Below are 12314 nucleotides of genomic sequence, written 5' to 3'. Positions count from 1 at the left end.
CTTAGATATCAAATCATCTCTTCGTCTACTGTTCTGGGAATCCTAGTGAAAGGGTACACATGTATTTAGTACAGAAATAATTCTCTTCAGATAGTTTTGACCTCTATTTCATTGAATCCACATATGTAGAAATCCCAGATGTAGAGGGCTGACTACACACATACATATACATGCACATATGGAGGAAGAAAATGATGCTAATACTAATGTGTATAATATTTACAGAATCTGGGTCAAAGGCTACAGAAATCCATGTAGCACTTGAAATTATTTTTGAACCTAATGTTACTTTAAAATAAAATGTTCATATGTGAATGATTGTATTCATGTATACCTAGAAAGAGAGAGAAAGGGTTTTGCGAAATCATCATTCAGTTGCAGACTTAGGGCGATCAGTTTCAAAGGTTTCATTTACCGTCTGTGATGGCTGTTCTCGATTGTTAGCTTGAGACACAAGGGAAGAGGGAACCTCGGTTGAGGAATTGCCAATATCAGATTTGCCTATAGGCACGCCTTGGGGTGGGGCATATTCTTGATTGCTAATTGTTGGAGGAGGGCTCCTCCCACTGTGGATGGTGCTACTCCTGGCTCCTCCCACTGTGGGTGTTGCCACTCCTGGCTCCTCCCACTGTGGGTGATGCCGCTCCTGGCTCCTCCCACTGTGGGTGATGCCGCTCCTGGGGCAGTGGTCCTGAGTTGCATAAGAAGCAGGCTGAGTAGAACCACTAACAAGCCAATAAGCAGCTTTCTTCCACTACTCCTGCCCCTGCTCCTGCTTGAGTTCCTACCCGGACCTCCCTTCGTCAATAACGGACTGTGACCTGGATGTATAAGCCAAATAAACCCTTTCTTCCTCAAGTTGCTTTTGGCCAGGGTTTTATCAAAGCACCAGAGAAACACACTAGAACACCGTCTACCAGTAGAAGGAGTGTATATCAAGGCCACGGAGTTCGTTAAAAATTAAAGACTCCTGTAAACCAACTATAAGCGTTTTTGGACGGCCCCCTTTCTATTCTGCTGAGGGGCATCCACCCCAGCCAGGCACACTCTCCTGCAACTCCTCTTGACTTGTTTACAGAATAACTCTCGCATCCTGCTCTACAGAGCGTGGAAGGCTATAGTGGGTGCCATTTAACACATCTCTGCGTGTCTTCACCACTCTTATGTAGAGAAGGCATCGAGACCCAGGGAGCTCAACATTCTAAAGCCATGATTTCTTAGAAATAATGATGGGGGCTCAACTTACAATAGTTTATTTCCATCAATCCCTCTGCAAAGGATTCAAGGCCATTGAGTGCCGGGGCCAGGACCCTTAGCTTTTGATTCTTTATCTCGAGGGCTTTCCCACTGTATCCCATGTTTCCTGGCATATTTGTTTATTTATTAGACTTTGTAGGGAAGATACACCAGAACTTTAACTCTCCATTCTTCCAAATGGTCCACAAGGAAGGTTCTTTAAATAGCATATTCCACATAGAGTTCTCAAAAGGTAATTTTGTCTTTTAAAAGAAAAAAATTCAGCTCACATGCAAGTCTTCAAAGTAAATCTTCCTCAAGGCTCTCCTGTCACCCAACTGTCAGAGGGCTCTGCTGAAAATTACCCACCAGATGGGCATGTGACGCTGAGGCCCATTTAGGAGGAATGGTACAGAGTGATAAAAGGGGGAAGTGGGGACAATCGGCCCCTCAGTGGCCTGAAGGAACAGCTGGAGTACTGTGGAGGCCGTAGCCCCGCCTAAGGGTAGCAGCAGGTACTGCAGACTGTTTCCCAGCAACGTGAGACACAGAGGACTTACCTGAGGCCAGGCTCAAAGCCCCAAGTTTAAGCTTATTCTTCTAACTAAATCTATACCACACAAAATAAGACACCCTCTAGACATGGACACACACACACATACATATAGATCACATAAATACAGCAAACTTCCTACCTTTTAAAAAGTTTTCTTTTTTTAACTCCAAAGAGAAAGACATGTTTTCTGTGTAGTTTTTCCCTTCTTGTATGGCCATTTTCCGTCCCCTGTAGCTGGCCTCATTTATTATGCTATTACTATGTGCTAGGCCTGGTGCTATGCTCTTCTTCGTGGGCACATATTATTCCCACTGTATAGGGTTTCCATTTTACAATAGAGGACTGGAAGCCCAGCAAGGTTAAGCAGCTTGCTGGAAGTCACACGGCGTGGAAGCCAGGATTTGAGCCCTGCCAAGCTGCCCCTCCAGGCTGACACATGAAAAAAGGGAACATCTAAAACACCATGGATGCTTAGTAGATAGTCCCTACACACTGACAGCTGAAGATGGTTCCCTGAACACAGCATCCTAAAATCAGGGTCCCATACGAGAAAAGGGGGTTCCATGACTCTAAAACTAGAGCTCTGAGGCTTCTTTTCTGGATTTCTCCAGAGCATCCACGTCTCCAGCGACTTAGAATTCATGTAGGTTTCCAGAGGCCACCGCGGGCTGCTGGCTGCAGCAGATTGCAAGCCTGTGTTGCCCAGCCTGCCATTAAGCCAGCAGCCTTAAGGCCTGCAGATGTGAAGGAACATCTGTCACCTATCTATTAAGCTCCGAGCGTGATTTAGCTTAGAGATAGAGCCTCGGTCTTCAAAGCTCTTTCAGTGTTAACGGGTTACTCTGTGCTGGCATTTGCTTTGGTCTCTGTCAACGGCCTACAGATCTTCTTGTCTAGGAAGGTGGTTGCTGCTGTTATTGTCATTGTTATTGTTGTCACAGTTGTCACTGTTATTGTCATCATTGTCATTGTTGCTATCATTTTATTGTTGTCATTCTCATTCTTGTCATTGTCACTATTGTTGTCATTGTTATTGATGTCATTGTTGTCATTGTTAGTGTTGTTGTCACCGTTCTTGTTGTGTGGTTGCTATAGTTATGGTCATCGTTGTTCTTGTCGTCCTTGTCATCGTTGCCATTGTTGCCATTGTCATTGTTGTCACCAGGATCATAGTTGTTTGGTTTGTTATTTCTTTCCTTTCCTAATGGGTCCTTTTTGAATGTAACATTCCATCCACCCAAAGGCTTCAGTGTGGGTAGGGAAAGCAACCTGTTTAAATAGAAAGCTTTCAGTTTATAGCGCTCAAGGCCTCAGTCCAACTTGTAAGAACAAATGTTTTCCCCTGGACTCACCTTGATTTCAGGAATCCCTCAAACTGACAAGAGTTGTTTGAGGTTTAGGGCCTTAGATGTTAATACTTAGTGTCAGAAACGATTCTGAGAGCTTCGTGTGGATCAACTCACTGACTCCTCCTAACAGCCCCATGAAACAAGTACTAGTAGTGTCCCCACTAGACAGACAAGGAAACTGAGGCACAGAAAGCTTGTACATTTATCAAGCATACAAGCTAAGATGTGGGACAAGGCAGTCAGAGTCTGCTCTCATGTGCTATCCATGGGCCCTCTTGTAGGCATGTGTTTGTGCCTGCTGGACACGTAGCTGTCATTCAACCAGGATGCCAGACTTACTAGTTACTCTGCTTCTATTGGTGCAAACCACTCAGGAGTTCTCTCCACATTTCTATTTATCAGATGGGAACTTCCAAACTCCCCACGGGAGCCCACTGCTTACTTTCATCGGCCTAGGGGCCCACTAGTCTTAGTCCCTATTGATCTACTACTGAGCTAAAGAGAAACGAATAGTTCTTCATAGAGCAGGAAGGGATGCCTTCATGTATTCAAGTCACTCTGGTTTTTCATAGTTTAGACACAGAAGACCTTCCAAAATCCAAAAAGTCGCCTGCCTGTTTTATTGATAAGGAAACTTAGGTTAAGACCACGTAAGAGTCTCATCCTGGTGCAGTTGGTTACAATGACAGAGCCAGCACTGTCAAGTCAGAGAGAGCCAACAGCGATTAAAGCCAGTCTTTGGCAGTTCTATCAGTGTTCATGGTTATCCAGTTCCTGCACAGTGTGTAGGAAGTGTGTGTGTGTGTGTATGCATATATATGTATATATGTGTGTGCATATGTGTATATATGTGTATGTATGCATATATGTATATATGTATGTGTGTGTGCAAATATGTATATATGTGTGTGTGCATATATGTGTATATATGTGTGTATACATATATATGTATATATGTATGTGTATGCACATATATATGTATGTGTATGTGTGTGTGTATGTATATAGTCCCTACACACTGTACATATATAAATAGGCAGAGATGTTTGGGACTATCCATCTACTGCAGAACACTGACGAAACTTGGTCCAGCCTCCTTTGCCCATGATGAAGATGCTTGAGGTGACCACACCCCTAGAAAGGAAAAGAGACAGGGATAACAATCTTCTGTGGTTGGTGTAGAAGCCCTTGAGAGCCAGGAAGATGTTAAGATGTGAGTTATTTATACTTTCTACCATAGTTGAATCGTTCTGCAGCCATCACAAAAGGCACCTGTGCAACCAAACTCTGACCATGTGTTGTTCTCTCACCATGGAGACAGGGAAAATGATGCTCCAAGATATAAATTAACTTGCTTCTCTGGAGCACTGCCTCGCTGCTTTTCTTTTTTCCCTGGTTTCAAAAGAAAGCACTTTCAGAAGTACAGGCGGAGAGCTAGCTCACTCTTAGGAAGCTGTCCCCTCTGCATAGACATTGCGAGCCAAGCATGCTGGTTCACGCCTGTAATCCCAGCACTTGGGAGGCTGAGGCAGAAGGATTGCTATGAGTCATGGTTAGCCTGGCCTTATATATGCAGTGAGCTCCGTGCCTACACAGGCTATAGAGAAAGATCTTGTCTCAAGAAAGGAGGAAGACAGATGAGAGGAGGGGAGGAAGAAAAGGAGAAGGAAAGAAAAGTAAAAAATTAAGGAAAAAAGGTGTGGGTTTTTTTTTTGTGGGGTGTTTTGTTTTGTTTAGCTAAACTTCTACTATTCACGAGGCTTCAGAAGGCTGAGCATGGACTATTGACATTTTCGGTATTGTTACCAAAAGAATGTAACCGGTTTGTGCCAGTCTCAAGGCAAAGGAGTTCCTTCTCAGGATGATTCCATCCTCTTCTACCGCAAGGAAGGAGCTATTTCACTGCCTGATGGTATCTTCACTTTCTGCTGGGCTATTTTATTTATTTTGGACTTTGGACTGGATTTTGTTGCAAGTATCAGAGTTGTTTATATCTCAAAAGAGTAATGAAAGGCTTCAAAAAAAAAAACTAAATGGGGCTCCAAGTTAACACATCCGCCCCCTTCCATCCTGCTCACTCTAAGACGCCAGTTACCTCGAGAACACAGCCCACAAAACAAACAGAGCAGGACTCACAGGGGCTCGTGGAGTCTCAAGGGACAACCAAGAACACTGTGTGAGACTAAGCTAGGACCTCTGCAACTATGGTTGTGTAGCTTGCTGCCCTTGTGGGACTCCTAACAGTGGGAGCGAGGGGTGTCTCTGACTCCTTTGCCTGCTCTCGGGACCCTTTTCCTCCTACTAGGTTACCGCATCAGGCCCTGACATGAGAGTTTGTGCCTGGTCTTATTGCAACCTGTTACGCGATATTTGGTTCATAGCCCTGGGAGGCCTGCTTTTTTTTCCTTTTTTTGGAAGAGAAGTAGAAGATGATGGATCTGGGGGAGAGGAGAGGCACAGGGGAACTGGGAAAAGGAGACATGGAGGAAAGGGAAACTGTGTTCAGAATGTAATGTATGAAAAAAGAATAGAGAAATTAAAAATAAAAGATAAAAGACGCCAGTTACATGGTGGGGTGGGGGACTTCATGTCTGTTTCTCAGAGTCTGGCTCATATTATATTTTATCAGTAGTAATTACTAATAGAATTCCTAAGAAGCACTGTGCCAGGGTCTCTCATGCCCTGGGGTATGAATTTATAGCTTTTTCTTCTTTGTTTAAATCCTCAACATTTTAGCTGTCACTCAAAGGAAATGAGTTTAATCTTAATTTTGAAACGACAACAACAAATTCTGGCAACATCACTAAATATAAATGTACCGTCAACTAATGTATACAAATGTCACTGACTCGTCATCGTCTACTCCTGTGTTCCAGTGCCCTGGTCGTTGAAAAACAGCAGCATAGACAGCGGCGAGGCAGAAGTCGGTCGACGGGTGACACAGGAAGTCCCACCAGGGGTGTTTTGGAGGTCCCAGATTCACATCAGTCAGCCTCAGTTCTTAAAGTTCAACATCTCCCTGGGGAAGGATGCCCTCTTCGGCGTCTACATAAGAAGAGGACTGCCACCATCTCATGCACAGGTACGGCCACACTTGATGGAGCCAGGTGGTTGGCATATACAGACGCATTGCTTTGTACCAACTGAAGTGCCTGTAATTAAAACACGAACAAACACAAGGCGCTGGAGAAATTGGCGTATTCCTGGTTTCAAAATGGTTTCAGCCACTACAGAGTAAGGTCGAGATAGAGATACTGTAGAATTGCCACAGAACAGAGAAGCTTGTCTTCTAGGTATATGGTCAGAGAGAAGTGAAAACATTCTTTCTATCAAGTTCACACTAATGTTCCCTGCAGGGTTAGTCATTATAGCATGCAAGGAGAAGTCAGTATGACTGTCCAAATGATGGATGGCTAGACAAACAAAATGGGACGTGTCTGTACAGTGGAATATTACTCGGACATAAAAAAGAATGGATTGCTTTGACTCGATACAGAATGCATGGGTATACTATGCTAATGGAAGTCAGACCCAAAGGCCTTGTGTTGTGCCATTTTATGTGTATAAACTATCTGGCCTAGGCAAATGCATGATGTGGAAGGTAGGTGCATGGTTGCCAGGCAATGGAGACTGATGTCTAGCAGGACCACAAGTTCTTTTTGGGTGATAGAACTACTCTGAAATTAGCTGAGCTGGTGACACAGCAGTGAATGAACTAAAACCACTGAGGGTTTTTTTTATTGTAAGCTAAGTTTATGCTACAAGAATTATCATTTCTAAAGATGATACCCTACTAAGGTTGGGCCTAGTTTGACAACCTAGAAGTTAATTTAGGGGTGCCTTATGTTGAAGAGTCATTTCATTAAGGCCACCCTAGATCATGTATCGTTGTGTATGGATAGAGTCAAGTATGGGACCAATGACCTTTCTCTGTGGTACCTAAGTGAGCTCCTTGGGAAATGCTTTGCGATGTAAAGGGAAGATGACTGCCAGAGTCTGAGGGGAGCAGACTGCCTTCTGGAACTGATATTTATCCTGTCTTGTCTGGTTATTGTCACCGTGGCCAGACTTTTCTCACTAGAATGGTAGCTATGTGGAAGGACCTCTTCTTGCTCTCTTCTGTGGCACAAACTTAATAGCTGATGCAGGAACCTTTATTGACTTGGAGATTTTCCCTTTGTGATATGTGTCCTCATACATGCCACGTGGACCGAACTAACACCTACCTAGCTTGAGTTTCTTTCCCAATGAGAACTATATTTTCTGAGAAAAAGTCACTTTTTCCCCCTGCCTCATTTGCTTCAAACCTAGCAAAACTATGAAGCACACTGTGGAGGGAAAAGCACCCAGTTGTCCAATCAAAGCTGGCTTTGAAATGTGTTGGAAAGATATTCATCTAGAAAATTCTATTGGAAGAAATTAAGGCTTTAAAATCATTGGCAGGCTGGAAGCAGTCAGGCCACCCCATCCTTGTCTCATGGCAGACATTGTTAATCGATGACAGCATTTCTCCTCACTGAGCCTGGTACCCAAATACCTCCCCCCCGCAACTCTCAAGGCAGCCACTACCAATCGACCAGTGTTGGCCCTTGAGATGAAACTTATTTGCAATCCTATCTTTATAGCTTGCAATAATCGATATAAGGACTCTAAGGGCAATTCCGTTTTTTTTGAGCAGGGGAAGGGCTGTGTAGGTTTTTATTACCATACTCAGTGCCTGCTATTGGGACCAATATGTAAAGTGGTAATCAATGAGTCCTCCATCCATCCATGCATTAAAAAAAAAAAACACTTATTGGGCTAGGCACAGATTATCCAGAGATGAGTGAACACTGTCTCTGACCAAGCAGACATCTGCTCTACAAAGAGACTCTTATCCGGGAGAAAGAGGAATTCAGCTGAATGGAGTCCCCGAGGCAACTCCAGAACGGCTGGCCAGGCGGCAGGGTGCTACTCTGGGAAGTTGTTAGGTGATGTTCTTGACCTTCAGGCTCCACTGGCTCAGCTGTGGTGTAAGGAAGGATTTACAGTCGAAATCTGCTTGCCCGCATGATTTGGGAAGGGAAGAACAGGCCCCTAGGCATAGTCGAGCATAACCTTCCCCTCAGCTAGCCAGCTGCAGGGAAGCCATGCTATGGGGGAAAAAAATGTTACCTCTTCCCATCATTCTCCAGCTCTGTCATTCCCCTTTGCCTTGCAAGCTCTGGAAACCAGAGCCTGGGAAAGTCGTGATTACAGGAAGACAGTATGACAGCCTTGCAGCCAAGTGATAGCAGACAGCGGCTACAGACTCACTTCCACTCAGTTTCCCCGCTGTTCTGACATTCAGGACTCCAGTCCTCAATGACAATGTCTTTTCTTCTTTTGTGGCTACACCACACTGTCCATCTCCTGCCAAGCTCGTGATTGTTCTAGCGATCATCCTCTCAAAATAGCTTCACTCCAGGGACAGCCCCAGCATCCACTTCAAGGGAAGGGAAATGAATAGCAAGGAGCTGATGGGAGCTGGGATTTCAGTCTAACTGCCAATGTAGGAATGCAGGGTGTGTTAAGGGGGTCAGGTAGGCATAGCGCGGGATGGATGCCCAGAAATGCACAAGACGGGCACACGATCCGGGCAGTGCTTTCAAAGGCAGGGAGAAGGGAGGGAAACCACTCCATGCACATCCTTACTTTCACTCCCTGTCATTACATGCATTCATGTCCATTTGATGAGCTACATTTCCTAGAGGAGACAGTGCTGAGCTCTTAGCAGGGATAGGTGACTAACACACGTTTCGAGCTATTATAGAATTTCTCATTTCTATTGGCATATCCTATCAAGGAACATAAGTTCTATGGGGATTGGCAGTCTAGCCAAGGTGACTCATTTGAGCTGGAGAAAGAGAGAGGAAGGGAGGGGAGAGGGGATGAAATTCCATTGACTGTGTTGCATGAAATGGCTATGTTTAAATTTTATAGAGTATCTTGCTCTGACCAAGAGCCTACAAGTTTAGTACCCTTGTCCAAGGATATTAAATACAGACAAGAATCTTTTTTTTTTTTTGACCTGCTTAAATTTCCCAAGATTCAGAATTGGTCCCAGCTGACTTTTTCTCAAAATGGCTTTTTACAAAAGATACAGAAGCAACCTGACATAGGAGAGGGAGTCCTGCAATTAGGCAGAGCTTCTGGACAGAGGCATGACAGTGGCATGGCACAGAGGCAGGTCTCCAGAATGTAGTCTAAGTCCGTCTTACCTTTACTGTCTCTTTGCCCTGAGTTACCCTCCTCACAACATTATTCTAGTTATATAATAATAGACAGAAGAGCACAGTGAAAATATGGCAAACCTTGGTAGACTAAAGCCTAAGAGAAAATATTATTTATTTCATTTACTTCAGCATTGGAAACTGAGATGGAAAAGCACTCGACTTGCATGTGCAAAGCTCAGGGTACAATTACCTCCCAAAGTGTGCTCTTCTCTCTCTCTCTCTCTCTCTCTCTCTCTCTCTCTCTCTCTCTCTCTCTCTCTCAGTGTGTGTCTCTCTCTGTGTGTCTCTGTCTCTCTCTCTGTCTCTGTCTCTCTCTGTCTCTGTCTCTCTCTGTCTCTCTCATTTGTGAGTGTGTATATATGTGGGCGGGTATGTGCTATAAAACCACTAATACAGACAGGTAATTATGCAAATATGGGGTTTAAAACTAAAATTAATTTTCTCACTATTTCTTCTCACTGAAGAACAAACTATGTTTTCATTGCCAAGAAAATTCCAAGAAACAAAAAAAAAAGGAGAAGAAAGTAAAAATACTCATAATTTGAAGTAGTCCCCTTTGGCTGGATGTTTATATGTGTTTGCTCTAGCAAAGCATGTCCATTGCAGTTTAAGGAAAAAAAAAAAAACAAAAAACACTGACAGTCCCAATAGCTTAAAATAGCAGATGCTATTTCTTGCACAGTCTGGTGATGATAGGTGACTACCAGGGACGATTATGACTTGCCTCCCTGCCCACCATAGAGAGAGCCATTAACAGTGCTTGGACATACTTGTGGTCATCACAGAAAGAGATTGCTACCTATCTTCAGTGTTGACCTGCTTACTACACAGCCCCCTCCAAAAAATTATCTCACTGCAAACATCGGCGCCAAGGTTCTGCTCCACACTTCCTGTGTTTGTCTTCAGTTAATGAAGACTTTGTTCCGTGTCATCTTCTGAGTCAAGGACAGAGACCTATTGCCCTATGCAAGGCCAGTTCCCCACAGCCATGGAAGGGGAGGTGGGAGAGTGGGCTCACTCATTCCTGAAGAATTCTGTGGCACATGAAACCTAAGTCCCTTCTCTTATGGCCCATAACAAGTCACATCCTAGCAATTGGCAATGATGGTCCCAGAAGAAAGGGGCCAGAAATATGAATAATAATAATAATAAAAGAAACAGAGGGGTTGGGAATTTAGCTCAGTGCTAGAGTGCTTGCCTAGCAAGCATATGGCCCTGGGTTTGGTCCTCAGCTCTGGGGGGGGGGGGAAGAAACATAACCCAACTAGGGGCTGCAGAGATAGCTCAGTGGTTAAGAGCACCGACTGCTCTTCCTAGAGGTCCTGAGTTCAAATCCCAGCAAACACATGGTGGCTCACAACCACCTGTAATGGGATCTGATGCCTTCTCCTGGTGTGTCTGAAGACAGCTACAGTGTACTTATATAATAAACAAACAAATAAATAAATACACAAGAACAAAAACAAAAAACCCAGGGTGAGCCCCCCCGCACAGTGCACTGACAGCCCTGGTGGCTGGCCTGTGTACACTCCTACAAATAAACCCTTATGGACCACATTTGTTTGCTTGATTCTCCAGAGAGCACACACCATGCCTAGACATGACAGCACAGCGTTGGTGACTAATTCATTTACTTCTCTCTTCCATAATTTAGTTCTTACCATTTCTCAAACACTGCCAGTTGAAAAGGATGCCATCTTTGTGCTCTAAATGCAGCATTTGTTTTTACACCCCGTGTTGCGTTTCTTTTTAAGACACAGTGAAGAAAATAAACCAGTCTCAAAACTACCAACTCAAATTCTTATGGGGATGGTGTGTGCACAACCGAAGCCGGCTGGATCTTGCCAAATATTTGAAATCCCACAAATTGTGTCAGGTTTGCTGAACCCTGGTTCTAGCTACAAAACCGATTAGGCCGAGGGAGGAAAAAAAAAAAAACAACCACGTGACCAGTCTCCAGGGCTAGGTATCCAAGGAAATCTCAGATCGGAGTCTGTGGCTGCAATTCCGGATCTTGGGTGGTTAAGGCAACAAGCAAGTTTGCTTGACAGTTCATCACTGATTGCCTCTGATATGTCAAAGCCAAGGAAAACCCTTTGCGAGAACAAGTCAATAATCGGCAAATTAGGTACATGATTAACCTGAGACAACAAGATGCAGTTACCGCTTGGGAGCCCTGCCGAGACTTCACCTTCTCCACAATCCTGTTTAGCAAATATTAAAAATGCCTACTTCATCACTCAGACTGATGGAGCCAGGAGCCCAGTGACTTCCAGCGGCAACTTGAACGGAAGCTTGATTGCCAGGAGGCACGAGGCACGGAGCGGCGATAAGATGTGAGCCGGAGCCAGCAGCCCCTCGTTTACACTGAGATGCTTCTACGGCAGAAACAAAACAGTTTACAGGTTGCACATACGGTCCTGTAGAAGAGAGGTTCAAGAGACCACCGGCTACCTCGTGATCATTGCTAAATAAATGCAAACGTGGCAGGTTGGGCTTGTGTGAATTCAGATCAAAAAACGAGCTGAGCAAACATCCCTTTTTGTCCTCATTCACAGCATCTTCCAAATGACATTTTTCAAAAAGCAAATTTGTGAGTGGCGGTTAGTGGTGCCAGCCTTTCCTGCCTCCCGCTCATTCTGATCTGTCTCACAGCCTTCTTGGGAAAGGAAATCTCTTCGCTGTTCCATTCTTTCTAGCCCTGGTAAGGAGGCTTTGTTATGGTTCAAGCTGAGGAGGGACTCTGGGATACTGGGGTAACTGGTTATCTCAACCCTCTGCCTATACCATCTGTCTGTCTGTCTATACTACCTGTCTGTCTACATGGGGCCCAGGTATCAATGACTGAGCTCTCCTGGGCCTGTCCCTTGGGGACAGCAGGCTGGAGGGCTTGCAGCCAGCCTTCTAGAACATCACAGA

The 12314-nt window shown here is 44.5% G+C and overlaps 1 protein-coding gene across 15 annotated transcripts in view; it reads left to right on the top strand.

The window, feature by feature from the left end:
* Tenm2 (teneurin transmembrane protein 2) overlaps positions 1-12314 on the top strand; it is a 1136292-nt gene that overhangs the window by 932529 nt on the left and 191449 nt on the right. For all 15 annotated transcript variants that reach the window (XM_039085070.2, XM_063268320.1, XM_039085069.2 and 12 more), the window contains 1 exon segment: positions 6018-6223. In XM_039085070.2, the coding sequence (XP_038940998.1) occupies positions 6018-6223 (206 nt within the window).

This window comes from Rattus norvegicus, chromosome 10 (assembly GCF_036323735.1).
Source record: "Rattus norvegicus strain BN/NHsdMcwi chromosome 10, GRCr8, whole genome shotgun sequence".
Classification (NCBI taxonomy): domain Eukaryota; kingdom Metazoa; phylum Chordata; class Mammalia; order Rodentia; family Muridae; genus Rattus; species Rattus norvegicus.
The sequence above is the reverse complement of the archived record's forward strand: the minus strand, read 5'-3'. Positions and strand labels throughout refer to the sequence as shown.